This window comes from Anastrepha ludens, chromosome 3 (assembly GCF_028408465.1).
Source record: "Anastrepha ludens isolate Willacy chromosome 3, idAnaLude1.1, whole genome shotgun sequence".
Lineage (NCBI taxonomy): Eukaryota > Metazoa > Arthropoda > Insecta > Diptera > Tephritidae > Anastrepha > Anastrepha ludens.
This window is the reverse complement of record NC_071499.1, coordinates 89696927-89712553: the sequence shown is the minus strand read 5'-3', so window position 1 is coordinate 89712553 and position 15627 is coordinate 89696927. Positions and strand designations below refer to the sequence as shown.

General features: G+C 34.3%; 1 protein-coding gene and 1 non-coding gene across 3 annotated transcripts; both read right to left on the bottom strand.

Moving 5' to 3' along the window:
• Positions 1-599: 599 nt before the first annotated feature.
• LOC128858423 (ADP,ATP carrier protein) lies at positions 600-14822 on the bottom strand. 2 transcript variants are annotated; one of them, XM_054094688.1, is made up of 4 exons: positions 14694-14822; positions 1928-2237; positions 1727-1854; positions 600-1364 (listed from the first exon to the last, which is right to left on the bottom strand). In XM_054094688.1, the coding sequence occupies exons 2-4, from the start codon at positions 2231-2233 to the stop codon at positions 890-892; spliced, it is 909 nt and encodes a 302-aa protein (XP_053950663.1). In that variant the 5' UTR covers positions 2234-2237; positions 14694-14822; the 3' UTR covers positions 600-889. The 2 variants fall into 2 exon arrangements, with proteins under 2 accessions (XP_053950663.1, XP_053950662.1); XM_054094687.1 differs by lacking the exon at positions 14694-14822 and adding an exon at positions 8194-8308.
• LOC128859422 (small nucleolar RNA psi28S-3327) lies at positions 7009-7154 on the bottom strand. The gene has a single exon (XR_008454160.1). It is a non-coding gene; the product is annotated as a small nucleolar RNA psi28S-3327 (small nucleolar RNA).
• Positions 14823-15627: the final 805 nt, after the last annotated feature.

The following is a 15627-nucleotide window of genomic DNA, read 5'->3' as shown; positions in this document are numbered from 1 at the left end:
TTTTCTCTTCTATGTGAACTAAAAAAAACATCCAAAAACTTTTTTACCCAGTTGAAGAGTTTTTTTTTTCCTTGAAAAATTCGAATTTTACGTGTTTCTCCCAATTTTCTTAGTTCACATCAAAGATAATTACATCAAAATTAATAATCTTTTTTTTTTTGTTTTCAGATGAAAATTGCAAGTTGTATCTTGTACAGAAGTTGGATAATTCAGTGGCAAGGCGCTCTGGGAATCTATTGATAACTCGGCTTACAAATTTTTTTTTTTAGTTCAAATATAATATATATTAAACTATCCCCAAAACTTCATTTGGCTAATTGTTTTTTTTCTCATCCTACAACGCTTCGCGAAAACTACTGAATTTAGGACATCTAATTGGCCCGCCGGCCTTAAAACAAACTAGAAATCATAGATGAAATCTCGTACTCTGATATTTTTTCTTCTGCAAAAAATAACGACTACATGCCACTGCTATTGTTTCGAACAGAGTTATACATACATAAATACATATGCATATTTCATTCAACGGGAATTAGCCCTTCGTATAAGTATCATCATTTTCCTGCTATTCACTGCCATAATACAATATTAAAAGATCGTTTTACAATTTTTATTAATTTTTGTATTTTTAACTTTTCCGTTTTTGTTTGTTGGTGAACATTTACTAATGGTTCATCATACTTTTGTTGCTGTAGTTGAATTACTATTGGTTATTTTTCGACCTATCATCGTGTTGTCACAATTTGCAACCTCGTGTTTTACAATTGTTTATATCGCTTATTTCAATAATGTATGGTAACTGCTTTTTGTGTTTTGTTTTGTTGGTATTATTTTAATATTTAAATTAAATAATTGTTTTAGCTCAATTAGATAGTAGGTTTCAATTACTTTACAAGACTTTCTTGATTTCATCGTACAATACAAGCACGAAAGCGCCACCAGTACCTCTGAGCACGTTGGAGAAGGCACCCTTGAAGAAGGCGCCAGTACCTTCCTGCTTGGCAATTGTTGACCAGCAGTGCAGTGTGTTCTTATAGATGATTTCGGTTGCTTTGCGGCCAGACTGCATCATCATGCGACGACGCACAGTATCGAATGGATAGGACACGATACCAGCAACAGTTGTAACAACTTGAGCAATAGCCCAGCTAATGTAGATGGGTGTGTTCTTGGGATCGGGCAACATACCACGGGCAGTATCGTAGAAGCCGAAGTAGGCGGCACGGTAGATAATGATACCTTGCACAGAAACACCGAAGCCACGGTACAAACCAACAAGACCGTCACTCTTGAAAGTCTTGGCCAAACAGTTACCAAGACCGGTGAATTCACGCTGACCACCCTTACCGACATCAGCAGCCAAACTGGATGGGAAGGAAACAAATTTTATTTAATTAGTTGTTCATTTAAGTAATAGAATATTAACTAAATATTGACAACTGCACAAATATTTGATTGTACATACATTTGTATATACAAGCAAATCCAAAAAATTAAAAATATCAAATAAAGAAAATATAAAGCTTGTCTCCATATCAGCAACTTTGCTTGACTAAAACTCAATTCGTAATACAAGTGATACGGATACAAATAAATCAACCAAAATTAGCAACCAATTTGACGATCTTCACGTTTTAAAAAACTGGAAAACGTAAGTTGGACATTATCCGGTATTTTTAACTTTTTGCCGTGTTACTGCACTTTTGGTTAACGCAATTTAGCTTACCGGGTACGGGCAAAGTCCAATGGGTAGACGAAGCACAAAGAAGTGGCACCAGCAGCACCACCAGAGGCCAAGTTACCCGCGAAATAACGCCAGAACTGAGTATTCTTGTCAACACCACCCAAGAAAACCTAAAATATAAAAAAAGAACAATTAAGCAAGATTAACCGATTAAAGTAACAAAAATTTTTGTACGCCACACACCTGTTTGTACACATCCTTGAAGGCGAAGTTCAAAGCCTGGGTTGGGAAGTATCTGATAACGTTGGCCAAGTTACCACGCCAGTATGACATAAAACCTTGCTCTTTTGGAATGCGGACAAAGCAATCAACCATGCCCTTGTATTGCTTATCGGGGCTGATTTGTTTTGAGATGTGTTGAACCTGCAAGAGCAGTTTCACACGCTCAATGGGTGCGACAGTAGTCTTTGAGACGGCAGCGGAAATACCGCCGGCAGCGAAATCCTTCACGAATGCGAAGGGATCAGCAACTTTACCTTCTTTGCCCATTTTTCTGTAATTAAAGCAAACGAATTGTATATTAATAACCTTTGAATTAACTAGGACACTATAGAGTTTTTTGTTTGCCTTTTTTGTAGAAAATATACATATCGGTACATGCAGTGCCTCACAAAATTGAAATTAGTTTTCTTTCCTCCAAAGTAGTTTCTTTTGACTTTCTAGCCATATTTTAAACAGCTTCTCGTATTTGATTAAGGGAAAACTACCGAAACCTTTGAATTTTACTAACAGAATAAATGTTAAATTCTAAATACCAACAGCTACGCGCTTTGTGTGGATAACGGTGCCTTTACAAAGCCTATTACGATTTAAAATTTCGAATACTTAACGTCAGTTCATGTTCATAATCTTTTTCATTTGAGGTGCTCAATTATTTCTAAGAGAAAGCTAAATGTTTGTATGTATTAAAAAATAAGTTTTTGAATGTGAACCCGAGATAAAGTGATATTTTTTTGAACTTTTTACTAGGTCCCTCTGTAGGTGAGGCGCTGTATGTACATTTATATGTCTGTCTACTTATTTATGGTAACAAAAAAATAAATTAATAAAATAAAAAATACAAGCTACTGCTACTTTAAATTGCCTTTGCCAGGCGTCAGGCGTAATCAGTTGACAATAAAATGGTGTTAAAATATTAAATTATATTTGATATCAGCAAGATCCGCGGCCTGCGGGACTTCACATAAGACCGGCCGCCCCCGTCAAATACCGAACGGACACGCGCTTTTTGTCGCTACTTTTTACGAGGAAATCGTTGCATCAATTGCGATAAGAACTATCATAATACAATTAAAAAATAAGACTTCAACTTAAGTCGCAATTGCAAATGTAGTTCAACCTAACCAGTTTGTTGAAGTTCAGTCTCGTTGCTAAGCGTGAGTCAGCAGAAGGCGGTGTGCTAAACGACAGTGGTTCCGAAAACGAAAATTCTGGTTTAATTTGCTAGCACGTGGTGTACGTTTATTTCTCATATTTCGGCACTCATACACATTTATACATACAAACTATACATACACATGCATTAAAAGTTAAGAAGAAATAATGATATTATTCTCTGTGAAATTAGAAAGTAACCCCGTACTTTAAAAAAGCATGAATTTCAGATTTTTGTCAAAATTTCAGAGTATAACATTTTCTGATCGTCTATGCGGTTTTTACTAAATTTTCATTTGAACAAATACTTTTTGCTTTACACTATATTGCTGTACAAGTCTTTCGACCTTCAAGCAAAAGACCAGTTTTAAATTGACTTCAATCATACATTTATTTTCTGTTGAAAATATTATAGAATTTCCGCTTTCACGCTAAATGAAAGTGAACTACTAAATATGTAAGCAAATATTGAGATTTGCTTTATGCTAGAAAAATATTGTATTCAGTCACATTATGAATTGTGTAATTATTTTTTCAAATAATTAAATAAATGCATAACTTTTAAATACATATATGTATATGCATTCTAAAAGTTCTAACAGTCGTTTGGTATACAAATGCAAAATATTACGCCGTATTTAACTGTTGGGCGTGCAACTGCACACTCAGAACGATTTAAATCAAGTTGATTTCAGCCTGAACAAAAAGGGGCTTATTATTTCATAGCCAACTTCATTTTACCACCTTTCCATACATACATATTGACATAAAGTTCCATTTCTTAATATTATTGAATGCTTAGATTTCAATATTTACTCCACCTCAATATGCACACGCTGACCTAAACAAAAAGCTGTTTGAATTATATCAATTACTAATTGGATACTGTAAAATTATACGGTCACATAAAGTTCCATTTTTTAATATTATTGAATGCTTAAATTTCAATATTTACTCCACCTCAATATGCACACGCTGACCTAAACAAAAAGCCTTTTGAATTATATCAATTACTAATTGGATACTGTAAAATTATATTGTCGTTAATATTTGCTATCATATTGTCTTTATAACTACTATTTATGATTAACGCCTAATTTTTAATCTTTAGCATTGTCTACGTTCATGAACAGTTTGTAGATACAGTCTAATCTTGGTAATTCGGACACTTGATAATTCGGACAGCGCGGTAATCCGGACACCAAAACGTTTTCTATTGAAGTCTCTGTAATCCGGACACCACGTATTCATGTACCTCTAAAATTCGGACACTTCTTTGTTTTCCAGTGAATATGCTGAAATAAAAAGGAATTCCGTTATTTTTTATTTTATTTTATAAAGGGGACTCCCCTGCTAACTACTTTGCGTGAATAGTGCGTTTAAGTGCTCGTCAGCCTCCTAGTTCATATTCATAAGCATATTTGCGTAACGTGTAGTTCAGTAGCTAATTTCAAACATTAACTCCATAATTTCTTTAACTGTGGACTGCATAAATTTAACTATGGCACCAGCAGCTAAGAAAAAACATACGTTTTTAACGATAGACCAGAAAAAGAAGTTCTTAAGAAACTAAGTGAAGGACAGTCAATTCGACAGCTAGCTGCGCAATACAATGAAGGTAAATCTACAATTTCGGACATAAAATCAAGTGGATTAAAGATTGATATATTAGGTAAAAAACGAAAACATTTTGTAAGAAGAGCTTACACTCCTTTGATTATATTTTGCAGTTACATTGCTAGAACAGAATGTGGCCTTGGAAAGCGTAAAACTATGCGACCTGCGGAGTTTGAAAAGATGGAAGACCACTTTTATAAATGGTTTGTAAACGCAAGACGAAACAATGCACCGATTTTCTCGGAAATCATCAAAGAAAAGGCCAAACAATTATGTTCCCAAATTTACGGACAAAGTGTGGAATTTGTGGCTAGTAATGGTTGGTTTAATAATTTTCGCTCCCGATATTGAATTAAATTCTTATAAATATCTGGCGAAAAACTTTCCAATGATTCTACTGCTGTGCTACCCTTTATTGAAAAATTGCGAAAGAAAATTGCAGAAATGGGCATTACGTATGATCAGGTTTATAATGCAGATGATACTGCTTTGTTTTGGAGAAAACTTCCAGAAAAAACCCTTGCATTACATAATGAAAAATCCGCACCCGGGCGCAAAATTGGAAAAGAAAGAGTAACACTTCTAGTTTGCTGTAATGCAACCGGAGAACATAAACTTCCATTGTTCATGATAGGGAAAGCCAAAAACCCCAGAGCGTTTAAAAAAGTAAACCTTCCGCTTGGGTACTCCCATACCAAAAATGCTTGGATGACAGAGCAAATCTTTAAAAATTGGTTTGAAAACTCATTCGTTAAAGAAGTAAAGCGTTACTTAAAGGAAAAGAATTTACCAGCCAAAGCCATTTTACTGCTCGACAATGCAACTTGCCATCCCCAATCACTGTCGGATGTCGATAAGGACATATATGTTAAGTTTTTACCACCAAACTGCACGGCTCTTATACAGCCAATGGACCAAAATGCTATCCGAATTTTAAAGACAAACTATCGGAAGAGTTTTTTGTCTCTACTTTTGTCCAGCCCAACGATCAATCTCCCAGAATCTTTAAAAAACTTTACATTAAAAGATGTGGCTTTTTTATCGTCTATTGCTTGGAAAAATGTGGATGAACGTGTGCTAAAATTTCGCACTCTCAAGCTATTGTCGCATTTGATAGTTGTATTAAATATGCAGAGGAACAGGAATTTGCATCCGGAGACATTTTAAAACTTGTGAGTCTCAGAGATATTGCCTTCAGAAAGAGAAATGAAACAAAATTGCGGCAAACGAATATATTGAATTATTTTACGGCCGAATAAAACTAATATATGTACATATAACTCATTGAATATTAATCAATTTAAGATTAAATAAAAGTTTATTTCATTTAATTACTGATCTACTGATTTCTATTAAATTTTTTACCTTCTCGATAATCCGGAAAATTCGATATTTCGGACAACCTCTGGTATTTAATTGTCCGAATTATCGAGATTATACTGTATATAACTTTCGTTGGAGAAGTCAGAGAACTTTGGCTGCTAATGCTTTCAAATGTTAATTTTTTTTAATCATTTAGTTTTTTGCATGCATACAAATGCCACACCTACATGCATGTTTACATATCTATGCATATGTGTATGTATTGCACTAAATACAACGAAAACCCATTCAAAAAAAGTTGTTTGAATTCATTGCCAAAAATCTCTCAAATGCAGACTGGCAGCAAGAACACGCAACCAATTTTCAAGATCAGCACAAAATTTGAGATTTAAATTTAGAACTCAATCAGTTGTGTAAATGCAGAGAAAAATCAAACAAAGACTAAAAGATGTTATTCGAAATGAGATGGAAAATTCGTATGAATGTGAGTATGTATATGTATACATGTGCGTGTGCACATTAATAACTCGCTGTTTTTTATGTAATCACAAACAGTGCGACAAGATTTTGACGTCAAATATTTGGTTGCGCAAAAAATACTCAGATTCCATATAAATTTTGCTGTAGCCCTCAAAGCCTTGAAAGAACTCAAATTTATAACTTGTTTATTAAATCAGCGTGCAAAATTACTTAGCCGTGTTTTAAGAAAATAATAAAAGTAAATATTATCTAGCCAATTAATGGATTTTGCAAAACAAGCTTGATTTTATTATTATTATTACTATTACTTTTTTTATTTAGCCAAAGATTCCAAGATTTAATATAACTTTTTATATTTTTAATAAAACGTTTGCTTTGGAATAAACATTTTTGTTAGAAAAATTACTGAACACTGGTAATATCGATTTCCTCAAGCTGTTCATCATACCCAATATTTTTGTTGCAGTATCTATTGTAATTGCACGTATGTGTTACTGAAGTATCACAAAAAATCAAGACATTCAGTGACCGTCGTGACAAAAATTGCTGTTGGCTTCCTTTTGAACCACATAATTGTTTCTAGACATAAGTACATGGTCTTCGATAAAACCAAATCTAACATATAAATACCTGCAATATTATATGAATATTTCTTTTTACAAATTATCTATCTAAATTTCTTGTACTGACGTTAATCATTCGCCTCGCATTCTCACTTCTTAGCAACTCATACCCCAGTGAAGTTACTCATACGCCCTACGTCTAAGTACGTAGCAGGTATTTATTATCTAATAGTTCAAGTGCAGATATCACACACACACATGTATGCATACACACGAGCATATAGGCATATACGTATGTGTGTGTATGGTATAAAAAGTGGCTCTTCTAAGTTTGCATGTATATATGTATGTATGGTACGTCACACTTAAGTGTTAACTTAAGGTAGCACGTGGCTAACGTAAACTAGTTGGGAGGAGAAATCACCAAAAACAATTTATGAAATGATGTACAAATGTTTGTATTAGCTTGCAGTAGTAAAATACAGTGTCGTTTGGTGATGTTTTTTAGGTCGTTGCAACTAACTGCACAAACGAACTATGATGTATAACTGTTAAATTACGTAAAATCGCATTTTTATCAACACGATGTTAGACGATTGTGATGTGTGCACTATAGACTCGACCTCCGAGCAAACGAGGGAACGATCGACCGACTAACCGACCATTTTCGCGAAACGACTGCAAACACACACTACGGCTGCTGCTGCTATTGCTATATACTACTGCTACTGTGGTTGCATAACATATTCTTTTCCTCAAGTCACACAATTATCGACGTCAGTTGATTGAAAATTCGCAGATGACGAGAATATTTAAGCTTTCGCACTTATAAAACCACTTTTGCAGAGTCCCGCTTTAATAATTTTCACAGCTATACAAGATTTTAAGCAAACCCCTCGAATTTGAAGATTATTCAACGCGTCTACATTAGATAATTGCACACTTGGCTAATTCCGGATTTTTTGCAACATAGATAGATAATTTAGTTTAATTTCGCTTTAATTTGTAGTTATGAACTTCAATAGCTTGCCACCATAAAATAATTTTATTTAAATATATTTACACACATAATAAAAAATTGTATTTACGTACTATTTGTTTTAGTTAAAATTTATCACAGTAACAAAATTATGTTAATTGCTATTGCCCTATTCCTGTTCCGTAAGCTAGGTCTGCACCGAACTGCCGCTGAATTGCTTATGGAAAATTGGAAATTCTACATAACGACGTTGAGTGTATCAAAACTCAAAAGCTTCAAAGCTCTACGCATCTGAGAGTAACCTCAAAAGCATACTCGTAAAAGTGAGCGACGAGTGCTGTTCGTTTATGGGAACGCATGCGCTTTCTTTCGCCCAACCGCCACAACTCTCCATGAGGGGTGGCGGAAAAGAGAGCTGATGGACTTTTCTACATACATTACGGCTTCTCTGAAGGCCAACGCCGAGAACACATTGGCATCGGTGGTTTTATAACATTTCTGCCACACGCTAGTTAGCTTTTAACCCTTCACACCCCGTACTCGCTCACAAATTTCAGTAATAAATTACATTTTCAAATGCTCTGTATAAGCGAGCGTAATCGCAAAAATATGTGTGGAAATAATGAGAGCGTCAAATGGGTGTAAACACGCACACACGAGCGTATATTTGTGCATGAGAATAGAAAGCTTGTTACGCATATTTGCACATATTATATATGTATGTATTTGTGTAAAAGCTGTTCTAATCTGGTCTCTTTGGCTGATTGCCACTTTGACAGCCATGAAAAACCCACCTTCCAATGGTCATGATCATTTATTTGTAATCTAAATGTAAAAAAATAAATTGAGAGCATTATTTTAGTTTTGCTCTTTCCCTTGCTTTGCTTTCTTCACTCATTTTTGATCACAACGCCAATATAGTTACAAGTACAATAAAGCATTACATAATGCCTTTTAGAGTATTTAAACAATAGTGGCATTGAACTAAAATTAAAATTTAGTTTGGTAAATTTTTTAGCAATTCGTCTTTGGCCTCAAATATACCATACATTTATTTGTGCATTTTACTTTTTAATCAATTGCAAGTATTCAGGTTAATGCTAAGAAAAAGTCGGCGCTTGTTGGTGCAGCGCCAATGCTGAGCAGATGTGGGCTAAAAAAGAATTGCCGCCCATCGAAATTGTACACGTTGATGATAAGGACCAAAACAATAACTATCGAAGATTTTTTGATTAAATGCTTACGTAATATCAATTTCAAATTAAATTACATTTCGCTCACAAAAAAATCAAAACCACTAAATAAGCATTTGGTTGGTGTCTGCTTAGCTTAGTAAAGAATTTGGAAGACATATCCCCTTTCGTCACCAAGTGACAACAGCACAAATGCATAGGTACGCATTTCCATGCATATACGCATGCATACATACATAATCAGTTTAGACAACCCAGGCGCATGTGATCGTTTCGCATATGAAATTTTGAATTTGACGTAACATTTGCGTACATATTTTTTTATATCCACACATGCCTATGTATATATGTTATGCTCATGTATGTATAGGTACGAGTATAATAAGTTGTATGCTCGTCTACGGTTTACCTATTGAACGCATATTCAATCAATAATAACAATATGAGTAGAAAAAGCAAGGAAATATAAAGCATTACCACTAATGATTTTCACTTTTTCTAAACTTGTGTCATCCCTACCCCTTGCCTACAAACTTCTTTCTAATGTATTTTTTACATAATTTGTATACCCGTGCACACTTTTGCCCAAGGATGTTATAATTTTTTCAAATAACGCATATGTACATGTAACAGCATAAAGGAATCGATATGGATATGTGAAGTGTTCAAAAGGCACACGCTGAGAGAAGTCCATTTTGCCATGTTTGACTCGGCAAAAATGTACATACATATGTATTTCAATCAAACTTGGTGCGAATAATACTCCAAGATAGATTGGTATTAAAGTAAACAAAATCGCTCAATAACGATGCCCACCTAACATAAAGGTACTTTTTAAAAAGAAAAGATAAATAAAGCAAAATTACTTGGTGTACAAGGATGAACCCAAAAAAAGAAATATGATGAAAGAAAAATCTTGCAAAATAGTCGGTGCTACACCCATTTTTAGGTAAATGTGTGCATCTCAGTTGCAAATTTTTCAACTTTACTAAAATGTGTGCGGATATCCAAAGTTCGGACCGGACCGAATTTAGCGCTTTGTTACTTGTTTCTAGATACTCTAGGAATAATCAAAAGTGTGATAAGATAAAAAGTAAGCTTATTTCGTATTTACAAAAGTTCTCAAGATAAAAAATTTCAGGGTCAACTCAAATATTTGTTAATGAATTTTGACACGAGCTTTTATTTATTGTAGAAGGCAAATGTTTAATATGAGAAATTGTTTGGTATATAGTCCATGGCGGCTGCCGTAGCCGAATGGGTTGGTGCGTGACTACCATTCGGAATTCACAGAGAGGTCGTTGGTTCGAATCTCGGTGAAACACCAAAATTAAGAAAAACATTTTTATAATAGCGGTCGCCCCTCGGCAGTCAATGGCAAACCTCCGAGTGTATTTCTGCCATGAAAAAGCTGCCTTTCGGAGACGGCTTGAAATTGTAGGTCCCTCCATTTGTGGATCAACATCAAGACGCACGCCACAAATAGGAGGAGGAGCTCGGCTAAACACCCAAAAAAAAGGGTGTACGCGCCAATTATATATACATATATATATATATATAGTCCATTTGAGATTTTGATAATTTTGGTACATTCAGTTTCAACTAAAACTCTAGCTGCAGAAGTTCTGAGATTCCTTCAAATAAATTAATTAGAAAAATCTGAAATCAAGACATCACTGCACTACACTACTATAGTAAATTTTATAGCCTTTTTCAGTACTACTCGGGACACTTGAGAAAGCATTACACAGTAGATGCGGCAATATAATTGCATATTTCGAGGCAATCTTAAGTTAACCATCAAAAAAAAAAAAACGTACGAATGGCAACAAATGTAAGGCCGCTCGAGCGAAATTTCCATTAGCTTTAATGGTTCTGAAGTTTTCAAGTTTTAAATTATTAATACAAGTTTCAAATTATTTGCTGCCAGAGAGTCATAACGGTTTCAAAGTTTTCAATGTACAGGGCCTCCCTAAGTATTCTCATCTAATGAGATACTGTTAATTGATATGGCCATGATTTTTTTACACAACATAAAATAAGAACTTATGGTGTCGTTTTTGCATGCTTATTTGAATATCAGCCTTGCATTGCAGCAAATGAGCGATAAGTGTTCTTATTGGTACATACATACATAAGAATGAATGTAGGAAAGAATTAGGTAAAATAACAGAAAAAATACCTTCAAAAAGAGGTGTGGAAGGTTTGATTAATCAGATGGTAAGTTTGCTTAATTTGAAGCATTTGACTGGTTTTTATCTCTGTCAAAAATCAGTACATTTCATAGCAGCAAAAACCAATAAACTCATTAAAAACTCAAAATCCCAATTAGAACTGGTTTTCACGAGTTACAATGTTTGGCTGTGTATGTGCACCATTGCAAATACAGTGTCGGACAAAACATATTGAATTAAGTATTAATATAACAAATGTTTAATAATTATTCTTCAAAATACGATTTGAATTATTATCAAAAGTTATTTTACAAACAAAAGAAAAACATATAAATGCCAAATATTGCGCAACAAAACGTATTGAACTCGTATTCAAAAGGTCAACTCATTCAACGGACCTTAAGGGGGGAAGTCCATGTAAAATTTTCAAAAAATCGATTTTTTTTTTTCGATATTTCGAAAGTATAGTATTTAAAGAATATACTTTATAGGTTCATCCTCTCAAAGTCAAAGTAAAAACTAAATAAATAGGATACCGGCAAAGAAACCAGGCTTATAGATATAATCTAACAAAATTTTTGTTAGGTATTATTAACTATACATTCATATAGCAGAAAAAAAAGAGTTTGTCCATTAACTGTGTCCTCTTATTACTTATTATAAAATGTAATATCGAATCTCGAATGCGGATTGCTGCCATAATTTTTAGAAACCTCAGTAAACGTCGGTGTTAACTGTTTATTATTAGCAGACAAATGCGCAATTAAATTAGATATTCCTTCCCATTGTCTTTTCTTCATGTCGTTAATAATAATTAAACAAACCAAAAACTCCGAAATATTCCACCAAAATAAGTTCTATAAAGAAAAACCTTTCACAACAGTCTTAACAGCTGATCGTCAATTTTGCAGGTGATCTGCCATATGTGAACGGGCAGATTAATTTTGTGGATCTATTGGTAATTAATGCATATGTGAACGTACTTTTACTCACATAAATTGACAATACAGAAATCGAAGGCTCGAAACAAACGGCATACGAGTATAACTATGTTTACTTTGTTTTTAAAAACTGAAAACGACGACAAATGCAATCATATAAAAATTATTAGGATGTAGGTACTTCATGTGTGATACTCAAATATCGCTTATATTATACTATTCGGTAATTCTTATAACATTGTACAAATGTACATATCTGATTCCTTTGACAATTTATCAAAAACTTCACTTCCTCCGTTTCAAATTACAACAAACTTAAATAAAACAAATAATCAAAACAATGCCTCAAACCACGAAACAATGGCACTCATTGAAATAAATGTATGTAGATATATGCAGCTGCAGAAATTAATTTAACGAGTTAGGTTTCATATTCTTTATGATCCTAAACACGCAAGCCGTATCTCAATTACAAACCGATCTGTTCTCAAAGAGAAAATATTGAATCACTACACGAGTTACAAACAACATTACAAGTGAAATTGGTGTATTTTAATATTCGATATCGCCAGAGTTGTAGATAACATTATTATTATTATTATGAGAGGATTTAGCATTGTGACATGAAAGATCTATTGTGCTCCTTCATGGATTCAGAGTATTACGCTTACGCACATGTTTGGCGACTTCATCTTCTTCTCTACAGAACCTAAAATTCCATTGGACAGAGTTGTAGATATTATAAACTCATTTACACTCACATCATTCTTCAAGCATTTTTTGAATATCTAGATATACAACAGGGGGAAACCAGTTCTGTCTGCTTTAAAGCAAAAGTAATTGTGTTACTAAAAGCGAAGATTTAACGCTTGACCTATAATGAAGCCGGCGCATTGAAGGTGGATTGCAAAAACATACAAAAACAAGAGAGCGACAAAAGAATAATTCTTTCGAGTTGTAGGCCCTGGCAGCTAGTACTCGTTCTTGTATTAGTTTTAGTATTATATATTAATTCTAATAAATAAATAAATAAATAAAATAATAATTCCTAAAAATGCATTTGTGTATGTACATTCAAATATGCAAGTCAGACGTCACTACCTGAACAACAATGGCAAAAAATCGACACAAACGGAAACTCTGTAATAAAAAATTTTGATTGAAACTAAAGTAACTCATTAGAAGGACTAAGCAGCAGCTATATACAATTGTAAGCACGAGTGTACATAAATTCTTCGTTCTTCGTTTTTTGAAAAATAGTATATACATACACTTAAAATTTTCTTCGAAAACTTTCAATATTGTCAATGAAACTGGAATGTATTTGCAATTTTTACCTACTTGACGACAATGTGAAGATGACGTAGTCCAGACGCGCGCTCTGATGAAAAGCAAGAAAGTACATAAAATAAACAGCAAATTGTATATATTCGCTGAATGAAGTAAAATTCACAAATTCATGCACATACACATATAGACTCGTATATAGGTTTGTGTGTGCATACATACTCATATGATCGCTTGGTTGCTTTTAAGAGAATGCGATCTATGCCATTCGAAACTAAAAATGCGATGGTATTGAAGAGGGAAATCTCTTAGCATGTCGTCCTACATCGCTGGCCTAGTTGCTTCAATTGCCAAGTTGGCTACCACTTGCCAGAGAATCTACAAATACAAGCATCCCACGATCGCGTATATACGCATACACACTCAATACCGACGCCACCATTTGGTTATTCGCTCAGAAATTCTCGAAGATTATTTTTGTTGTAACATTTTTAGGTTAGGAATTATGAAAACCCAATTTCAACCAAGAAAGATTACCTTGTGACTGCCACACACATTCGAAGTTGCTCGATAAAACCAAAAGCTCCTGAGCGGGCAGCAGGGGGAATTTAGTTACACACGCAATTCGGTCGCCGCTCTTACTGCAGCTGACTGCAGTAGCTATTGAGTATTTATCAAATCACAACTCATTTATATCATATATTTGGCTCTTTTGGAAAATGTATCGACATAAGATCGCATAATTCATTGTTTCATTTCAATTAGATGTTTGTTCGTTAACTTTTACAAGTTAAAAAGTTCGTTACATAACCAACATCCGGGCAAAATGACAGCGGTAGAGTGATTTAAGAGAAAAATCAATAGCTCGCTACTGAGCAGTTAACGCGATTCAACGTTTCATCGTCCGGTCACAAGTCGTATTTTTTCGACACATTTTAACACTTTGAATAATCATATTCTCAAATACTCATTACATTATATCAATAATTTAGGAAAATATATTAAAAATGTACAGTACCTTTTTGGTTTGTATACTTCTTACAAAAGAGACAGTAAAAAATTTTCTCAAGAAATCAGATTTTCCCACTCGGCGTTGACAAGTCGCGTGTTTAATCTATTGCCGACACACTTGAAATGAAAGAAACCGAATGCGCCATCAAATTATTCGTAGCGGTGCGGTGCAAACAAATGGAATTGGGCCGATTTATTAAATTGCCAATAATCTATGTCATTCTGTAGTTAGTAAACAGGGTGTCATATAACCATGTCCAATCACTTATCGACTATATCTACGCTATATATAATAGTAAGGCTATCACGGCACGTGATTCGCTATCTAAGTATAATAAATTGCGAATTATCTGGTCTCCATGGTGCAATCGTAATTTATTTTGGCATATCTCCTTCTTGTTATTGCGAAAACTACACCAAATGTGTGGGGAATGCTGCTGAGTGACAGTTCTAGGATGGATATATCGGGCTTGTTGTTGTTGAAACAGAATAAAGTTTCCCCATACATGTGCTGGGAATACAGTTGGAGTGGTTGTCCTTGACCAGATATAAGTCGGGTCGTTCCGCTAACGTAGAACCGACTTGAACATCACTAAACTGCTGTTGCTTTCACTTACAAATTTTTCGTTTGACAATCGTTTTGTAAATTAGCAGTTAAGTGGAAACATGCGTCTCCACTCAAAAGTGACACGTTTCCACGACAGTCGGTTCTACGTTACCGAAACGACCCGGATTTATATCCGGCCAAGGACTATCACTCCAGCAGCTTTTCCCGTATGGGGAATGTTTATGCTAGTACAACAACAAAAACAACTCAAAAGCGTGGATTTTTCCACTTATGGAAAAACATTAAGACGCGCACCACAAATTAGAGAAGTTCGGTGCAACATCCAACGAAGGATGTATGCTACAATTATTTATGCAATCTATCTATAATCTGA